This window comes from Galeopterus variegatus, unplaced genomic scaffold, assembly GCF_000696425.1.
Source record: "Galeopterus variegatus unplaced genomic scaffold, G_variegatus-3.0.2 Scaffold16184, whole genome shotgun sequence".
NCBI classification, from domain to species: Eukaryota; Metazoa; Chordata; class Mammalia; order Dermoptera; family Cynocephalidae; genus Galeopterus; species Galeopterus variegatus.
The window spans coordinates 5451-15040 of record NW_007742295.1 but is presented as its reverse complement, the minus strand read 5'-3'; the positions used below and the strand labels follow the sequence as shown (position 1 = coordinate 15040).

The window sequence follows — 9590 nt, the reverse complement described above, 5'->3', positions numbered from 1 at the left end:
AGCTGAGCGAGGCGCGGGAGCAACACCGAGGGTTGCGATCCCGTTGCCGGTCCTGGTCCGGTACGGGGACGACACTGAGGGTTGCGATCCGTTGCCAGACACGGAAAAAGACAAAAAGGAAAAAAAAAAAAAGAAGAAATGGGAATTTCAGACCCACCCCAACCTGCTGAATCAGAATCCGCATTTTAACAAGAGCCCCAGGTGATCGGGTGTATATTAAAGCTAAAGACATGTGACTCTGCAATCTATCAAGCACTGAAGCTTCATTTAGTTGACCATATTCTTTGGGGTAGGAAAAAATTTACTTCATGGTTATTATCAAAAAGCATATATTAAGCAACCTCATTGTATGGTTGATTGCTATAAAGTGAGTTATAAACTGTTCCACAATTTGTCTAGGAGCTTAATTATAATTAATTGTAATGTACCATTAGGGAGTCTACACAACATGGGTTGAAAACAGCACTCTGGTTCTTCTGGTGTTTCACCCGTTTGAAACTACAGGGTAACCCCTCTCTTGTCAGGGGTCAAGCAGGAGGCAGCAGTAAACCCAAGTTCAGAAATTAGATTTCATACCTATAATAGGGTTGCCAGATTTAGCAAATCAAAATACAGGAGTCCCTCCCCAGCAAATTTTAATTTCAGATAAAATGATTAATTTTTAGCATAAGTATGTCCCAAAACATTGCATGGGACATACTTATCCTAAAAAGTACTCATTGTTTATCTGCAAATCAAATTTAACTGGGACTCCTGTATCTTCTCTGGCCAACCTAACCCTTAACAGTATTGTCTTACCAAACAAATGAAGTTAAGGACCTCTGTTTTCTCTGGTACACGTGGAGGTGAGGGCCAACGTGGATGGATGGATAAAAGATTTCCCTGGGGGGTGGGGGGAATCTTGCTACTCAAGGCTTCCAGGTTTTTCAGATATAACCATCCAGGAACGAAAGGGGTACGTGAGGGTAAAGCACAATGTCTATCAGATACTGCCTCTTCTAGGAAACAGGCCCTCAGAGGAGTCCAGGGAGGACTCACCAGCCTTCTGCTTCTAACCCCTAGCTGCTCTGGTGGACCACATCCAGTTTGGGGACTGCCACATCGGAAACAGCTATAATGTGAGCTTCACAATCACTAATCACAGCCAAGTGAATGTGATACGGTTTCAATGGCCCCTTTTAGCTACAATTACTTTCTCCCCACAGGTAAGTGAAAGCCATTCACTGTTTCCTGGACTCCCTTAGGTCTGAGCCACCCCAATCTGATTGCCAGCCCATTCCCACAGATGCATGAGATGGGATGGTGATCTGCAGCTGGGGGACAGCCCAGGAACCATCCCTCACTCAGACTTGATACCAGAGGACACTGTCCATGTCCTGCCTGGTCTCAGAGGGGAAGGGCAGAGAATGAGGTCTGCCAAGACTGCTGCTGGGCTGATGTTGAGGAATTCTGTGGAGGCCTATATGTAGATATACATCTAGGTCCCAGTCTTCCTGTCACAGACTGTGGATCTGTGTCCCCCTAGGTTTGTGTTCTTCAGAGCCCGAGTCCTTCAAAAGTGGTTCACCAAAAGCTACATGGGGGGAGAGGGGGTTGTTCTGTGAACAACTGAGATTTAGAAAATGGTGCAGGAGGCATCCGTCACGTAAAGATTCCCCGTGTTCTTCGGCATATTAAAACCTAGTTAGCTTTGTTTTACCTGGAATTTTCTAACCCCTACTTTTAGCTTCTCATAGCACACATTTTATGGATTGCTGACTGAAGACTGACATCGAGCAAGGCCCAGGACAACACAGTAGCAGGCCCTTGCCTCTGGCCAGCAGTTGCTTTTTATTGACAGTTCACTTCCAGGCTTCCAGGACACTGGGACACCCAAATGTATTCACTGCCTCCTGCTTTTTACACATGGCCACCAAGTCTGCTCAAGTACAGAACTCTAGGGGGATAGAGCAAAGAGGGTCAGGGACCTTACCTTGTCACCTTTAAATCTTTGAGTACTACCAGGAGTAAGTTTTGCTTCCTGGAAGGATATAAAGTTCATTTTAATCCTCCTGACATGGCTCGAATCCAACCCTGAATAGTAGCTAGTGTAAACTGAGTGTTTACTATATGCCAGACACCGTTCTAAGATCCTGGTTAATTCATTTAATCCTCACAACAGCCCTGTAAGGTAAATACTACTATGATCTATGAGGAAACAGATATAGTATAATCTAATAGGCCATTGTCTGTATTAGCAAAGGATTAGTTTAAAAAGGCTGAGATAAGCTTCTTCTAGTCCATTTACATGCATACACACACGCATACACACACATGCACACACATGCATGTATGCTTGGGAAGTACTAAGCTTTCTTATCTCCTCACTTTCCAGAGGAAGGAAAGTGTTTTGTCTGTCAGAAACATGATAAGATTGTCATATATATAGATATATGTATGTGTGTGCTTATGTGTGCTAAATCATAAATGATTTTATTCTACACACCAAATTGGATTTCCTATATATCTGGTATACTTCAGCAGTTCTCAAACTTTTTGATCTCAGGACACTCTTATACTCTTAAATGTTAATTGAGAATCCCCAGAGAGCATTGGTTTATGTGGATTTTATCTATCAATGTTTACCATATTAGAAATTAAAACTGAGGATGTTTAAAAACATGTACTTATTCATTTTTAAATATAATAATAAACCCGTTACATGTTAATACAAGTATATTTTTATAAAAATGGCTATAATTTCCAAAAAAATTGAGAAGAGTGGCATTATTTTACATTATAATAAATCTCTTTAGCTGGCTTAATAGAAGAACACTGGATTCTCATATCTGCTTTTGCATTCAATCTTACGCAATATCATATGCCCTGTAACCTCTAGAAAACTCCATTGTACACTTATGAGAAAATGAGAGAGAGAAGGCCAAATAATGTGTTTATATTATGATGAAAATAGCTTTAACCTCACGGAGCCCCTTAAAAGGTCTTGGGTATCCCAGCGGTCACCAGATCACATTCTGAGAACTGCTGGTACACCATATTCATCTGTCCATGATTTGTATAGATCCTATTAATAAGAAGTGTAAGGTGTTGAGTGTGGCATTTGAAGCCATACTGCTTGGCTCTGAATCCAGCTCTTCCAATATTAATGACCTGGAGCAAATTACAAGTTTCATTGTCTGTAAAATAGGAGTAATAGCTGTACCTCTCACAGGGTTGTTGTAGGGACTAGTAGAATTGTGTGAAGGTTTAAAATAGTTCCTGAAGAAAGTAGCAGTTTGATAAATATTAGTTGCTCTTGTTATTATGATTACATTTCTAAGAACCTCTTGTACATATGTAAGTCAATCTACATATACAGGCTTGAATGATGCATGTTTTGCCAAGACTTTTGGCTCCACCCCATCTCCATAATGTCATCAGATATCAAGAGTCCTCAAGATTAAATTCCCAGAAATACTAATACTAGGCTCTTCCCCAGATTGGCCACCTCCACCCTGGATGTGCCAAGGACATAATGGTGACCATGAAGTCAGACGTGCCCATCACCCTGAAGAAGATGGGGGTCAAGTGCAAGATCGCCAAGATCATGTTTCAGCTCCCTGCAGACCAGGTCCCTGACTGGGATGACCGCATGCGCACAGTCAAGTGGGTGGACGTGCCCAGAAACACACCTGGGACTTTCACTACAAAACGAAAAGTAAGTAGCGACATCAAGCACAAATCTGACCAGGTCTGCCATGCTTGTATGCCTACTGCTTCCAAGTTCAGGGTCTCACCATTTCCTTCTTTCATGGAAACTAGAAAAGGTCCGCATTCCACTTGATGGAAAACATGACAAACTGAAATTCCGCTCATGCCACGTGTCATCCATGCCACAGGTGTCCCACATACCACTCATCGTAATTGGTAGAACTTCAGTTCAAGAATTGATAACTAATTGAGCAAGTCCTCCCACCTGTTTCTTCTTCAAAACTGTCATGGCTTTTAGTTGTGTTCCTTTTTACCTCATGTGTCCAGAATTAAATTTGTCATAATCTTTGGTTCATGACAGGATCTCATCTTTGGTCCATGAATGCCCCTCTTTTATTTATTCCTTAATTGGTTTCTTTTTAATAATGTAATAAATAGAGAAAACCCACACCCAACATGGGAAGTAAGACATAGACTCTGTCTGGTTCTTGGCCATTTTATCCCCTGCGTCCCCCTTGGGGTAATCACTGCCTTGGACCTTGTGGTATTCATTCCTTTGATTTTTTGTTTTTTATTTCTTTTTTAACCATGTATTCCAAAAGGCATTCTGGTTAGTTGTAGTTTTTAACTTTATTTCTTAAGAAGGTTATCGCTTGTGGTTATCCATATTGTTGCATGTGGCTGTAATGTATCCATTTCACAGCTATATAAAATTCCATTTTTATTTATTCTTTCTTCTTTTGAAAATCATTTGGGATTTTGCTATTATGGACAGTGTTTCTATGAGCATTATTGTTCATATAGCATGGTATTCACTTGCAAGCACTTATATTCCTAGAAGGGGAATTGCTGAGCCATAGGATATGCGAATGTTCAACTTTCCAAGATAATGCCCAAGTGTTTTCCAGAATGACTGTACCAATTTATACTCCTACAGCAAAGAAATCTTATTGATATACATTCTCTCCAATACTTGGCATTGTCAGACTTCCTGATTTTTACCATTTGAATGAATGGGAAATAGGCCTCATTAAGGGCCTAATTTGAATTTCCCTGATCCCTAATAAGGTTCAGTATTTCTTTATATGATTATTGACCATGCAAGTTATCTCTTATGTAAATGCCTTTTGCCCATTTTTCATTTATGATGCTTGTCCTTTGAGTTATTTTATTTTTGATAAATAAACTCTTCTAGTTATATTATTTGTCTGCAAATATTCTCACCAAAGTTGTAGCTTATCTTCTCATGTTCTTTAATGTATCTTTTGATAAACAAAAATGTTCTCAATTTTAATGTAGTCAAACTTATTAATCTCTTCTTTTATATCCATTACTTTTTATTTCTTATTTTTAAAACATTTTTTCCCAGAAAGATATTCACCTATACATTTTTTTAAGTTAAGAGCTTTGCTTTTGATATTTAAGCCCCTGGCCCACCTGGATTTTATGCATGATGTGAGGCAAGAATCCAACTTTATATTTTCATCTAGATAACTAATTTGCCAAATCCCTTTTTTGTTTAGCCCTTCCATTTCCTAAATCTGCAGGATTCCATTGTCACACACCTAAATTCTATATATGCCTAGGATGTTTCTGGTCTCTCTGTTTTATTCCATTGATAATTTGTCTATTCCTGTGGAAGAAAATGAAGGAGAACACATGTTAAAGGACCAAGAAAAATGTGCATTCCTGTACCAATTATAAAACTATAAAGTGCCTTAATTTCTGTAGCTTCATAATCAGCCTTAATATTTGGAAGAGAAGTCCGTCCTCCATACCATTTTGGTCTGAAATGTTTTGTTTATTCTTGGTCCTATATTTCTCTATATAGTTTTGGGATCCATTTAACAAATACTGTAAAAAAAAAAAACCCTAATGGAAACTTGATTGGGTTTGGATTGCATTTATAAGTCAGTTTAAGAAGAATTTAAAATTTTATATTATTAATTTGTCCTTTCCATTAACAAGGCATATATCTCTATTTATTTAGGTCTTCTTTAAGATTTTTGTTACTACTATTAAGTTTCTTTAGTAGTAATAGGACTGGCTCTTCAGGGGACTTTTTAAAGATTTTTTTTTTTTTTTTGTCTTGTCTTTTTCCGTGTCCGGCAACGGATCGCAACCCTCAGTGTTGCCCCCGTACCGGACCGGGGACCGGCAACGGGATTGCAACCCTCGGTGTTGCCCCTGCGCCTCGCTCAGCCAGTGAGCGGGAACTGGTCTGTATGTGGGATCCGAACCCTCGGGCGGGAGTGCCGCCGTGCTTCCCAAGCGGCGCACTTATCCAGTGCGCCACAGGGCCGGCCCTTAAAGATTTTTTTTTTTTTACTACTATTTAGTTTCTTTAATAGTAATAGGACCCTTCAGGGTTTTTTATTTGTCCTTGCATCAATCTTATTAAATTATTATTCTAGTAATTTGCCCTTCAAGTAAGTTTTTATGTGCATTTTTATAAAATTATTTATATTTTCTTATTATCTGTTAAATCTGTAGGGTTGATGGTGATGTCCCCTTTTTATTTCTGATTTTCTCTCTTTTTTCCTTCATCAGTCTCATCAAAGATTTTTAAAATCTTTTCAAATAAACAATTTTGTTGGTCTTCCCCATTTTAGATGTTTTCTATTTTATTAACATCTGTTCCTATCTTTATGATTCTCTTTCTTCTACCTTCTTTGGAGTTCATTTGACTCCGAAACTCATACCAGTGCAGTCGTAAATGCTCTCAGTAATTTCCTCTTATTCAATTTCTTCCTTTTCCATTCTATGAGTCATTGTAGGTTTGCCTTACTCATTTGTTCTGGAACTTGAGTTTGTGGGTTGGTATAAATTTACATGGGTAGAATAAGGTACTGTGCTATCCCGCTATTATTCTGGTGAGGTGGCTGGCTCTGCATCGCTGAGGACACAGCTGCCTTTTTACAGGTGATAGAGACAGATCCTGAACCTGCCCACTCAGTAACAGAAGAAAACCACCGAGAGCTGCAGCTTCAGATCAGCGCCAATGTGGATTTTGCTTCATACCAGTGCCAAACGAGCGACGTGCACTTTAAGGAAACACTGGTTTACCAGACCCGAGTGTTTGAGTGAGTCATCAAAAGCTCTTCGACACTAGTCAGAGAAGCTCTTTCATTTCGTCATTCACTCATTCAGCAAAAATTTATTCACTATCTATGACAGCATATACCAGGCATCCTGTCTGTGTAGCGTGCACCAGGGTATCATCTTAAGACCAATAAAATATTGAGACCCACAGAGCTTTTCAAGTTCACACTTGAAATCAAGATATAGACTAAGAAACACAGTCTACCAGAGTGGCATCAGCAACCCACTTTGGTGGGAATAGTCCTTGCAGCAGTCTACACAGCCAGCTAGGATCTATTCTGTCTATTCTTATTGCCCCACCCAGGTGACAGCTCAGACATTAGTGGGTATGGGTGCATCTTAGCTTAGAAGTCCCATACCCAACAGAAGCCAACATTTCTCATAACCACTCCATAGATATAGTTTCCAGGAACCCTGCAGGTAACAAGCCCAGTTACAAGAGTCACTACACTCAGATAACCCCAAAGCTATGGCTTTCCTCCAGGTAATCACGATTTCTCCCAGTCCACCTGTGATTTACTGGTCAGGGTCATTTTTACTGTAAACAGTGTTGCCTAATAATACAGATGACTTTCTCCTTTATTGGGTTTCCAGGGGAACAAGCTAGAAAGTTAATTAAGAGCCAAATTTGTCTTTGAGAAGAAAAAAGGATTAACCCTTCACCCACACTCAGATGCAGGGACCCAACGATGCCATGGGCCCTATCCTCACAGATTTCGTAGACTGAGAGTTGGGTCAGGGAAATGGATAGAAATGGGTAAATTGTCAGTTGCAGCATGGTGTCCTGTGCATGCAACAAAAGAGTACCTAAAGCAGGTCAAGTTATGGGAGAGACAGCATGTCAGGGAAGGCTTCCCAGAAAAGGTGGTTCCCCAGCTGAATTTTGGAGGACAGACAGAAGGTAACCAGGTGAAGAAGTGAGAATAAAGGCCTTCTAGGCAGAGACAGCAACATATGCAAAGACAAAAATGGAAACCACTGACATTTCTACTTTATAAAAATTAGTAATTAACTCATTTAACTCATTTTGCATTTGTTGAACTTTAAATGTCCTCTCAAATTATTATAGAACCAAAAGATATGTCAGGAAGTGAGATCTTCTGCTGATGGCCTAAAGCAAGGGTCAGCAGACTGTGGCCTGTGGCCTGTGGCCTGTGGCCTATTCTTGTAAACAAAGTTTTGCTGGCACACAGCCGTGCCCATTCACTTATGTATTGCCTATGGCTGCTTCCGCACGGTGAAAGCAGAGCTGAGTAGTTGCAGCAGAGACTGTATGGCACACAAAGCCAAAAACACTTACCATCTGGCCCTTTACAAAAATATCTGCCAACCCCTGACCTCAACCAAGAACTCTTTTTAGGAAAAGTACTCTGTGCCATGGAGATTTCTCCACTTTATAAAAATTATCTTTAGGATAAGTACCAGGGCTCATAAATTCACACGGTAAACACAAGGCCCTGTGGTCAAAACACTTGATTTCAAGCATACCTGCATGGTCTACCTGGGTTGAATCATGGAAATCTAATCTCTATATTCCACCCTCCATCTACTCCCCACCCACATTCCTGACTCTTACTACGCCCCTATTTCTCTGACACCATCATTTCCTTGTATCAAGACCTCATCTTCCTGCTATGACTGTGATCAAGTTTTTTGGTTTGGGGGTTTTTTTGTTTTGTTTTGTTTTTCCGGTGCTGGCCACTGTCCTCAAGTTTAATAGTGATTCCAGGGAAAACGTCTGTCTCCCTGTTCTTGTCTTAGCAGGGAAACTTGAGGCAAGAGAAGCCTCTGCTGATTCAGAATTTGAAATCAAAGCAACTAAAATCTGTGTCTCAATCCGGAAGGTGCCACAGGCAGAGGGCAAATGGCTTCTGATGACAAGGACATTGTTTCTGGTGGGAGGTGATTCAGGAAGAGAGGGCCTGTGGAATTTACTCCCAAGAGAGGTGCTGTCATGTGAAATAGATTTTGTTTCCTCCGTCATGGGAATTTTTCAGGATTACCATGATACATGCTGAGAGCTCATTGCATAGGGTGTTGGTAGTATGCAAAATGATTTTCAGTGCTAAACATCTGGATATTTTTACTTTTAATAGCTATGTATATATTTTATGTGTTTTAGAAGGATATATAACTAGTATATCAAATGTACGATTTCAGTTAAAATTGCTTCAAACTTGCCCTTTAGAAATATTTAAGAAATAAAGTGACTTGGCTTAAAGAAAAATGTTAAATAACAGTACAGATAATAGGCAGACAGGACAAAAATCACTGGCAGTACATTTCTCACATCTGTTCCCCGATCGATTTGCAGGCTTGACCTGATTAATTCAGGCCATGTGCAGCTGGAGTTCAGCTGGATCTCAGAAGATACTGGAAAGGTCGTCAGCTTTGCAATGCCAGAAAACCTAGGTAAGTGAGATGACAGATAAGACCCAGGGTTTGCTCTGAGTCACCAGTGAGTAGAAGAAACTTGCTTGAGAAGCCAGCACTGCTCAGACAGCTTCCCACATGACTAAGAAAAAGTACAGCAGAGATGTCGTGGTGTCTGCAGAGCCGAATGGGCCTGAGAGACTCAGGAGCTAACCTCTGCCCTCCTGGAGTCTGGGCTCTGGCCCCCCACAGGTCTCTAGGAATCTTGTCTTTTAAGTCTTAACCGTCTGAGAGATTACAGACCCCTTGGAGAAACTAATGAAAGCTATGAATCGTTTTCCCAAGAAAATATACACCCATAAACAAGTTTGCAGTTGATACATATGAAGCACTAGAAAAGGGTCCAACACTTGATAGGCAAATAT

General features: G+C 40.3%; 1 protein-coding gene across 1 annotated transcript in view; it reads left to right on the top strand.

Moving 5' to 3' along the window:
* LOC103582422 (hydrocephalus-inducing protein homolog) overlaps positions 1-9590 on the top strand; it is a gene marked incomplete at both ends in the record, with an annotated part of 21001 nt that overhangs the window by 6693 nt on the left and 4718 nt on the right. Inside the window, 4 exons of the mRNA XM_008564022.1 lie at positions 1063-1118; positions 3509-3697; positions 6613-6773; positions 9107-9204. Of these exons, the coding sequence (XP_008562244.1) occupies positions 1063-1118; positions 3509-3697; positions 6613-6773; positions 9107-9204 (504 nt within the window). The remainder of the gene's footprint in view (positions 1-1062; positions 1119-3508; positions 3698-6612; positions 6774-9106; positions 9205-9590) is intronic.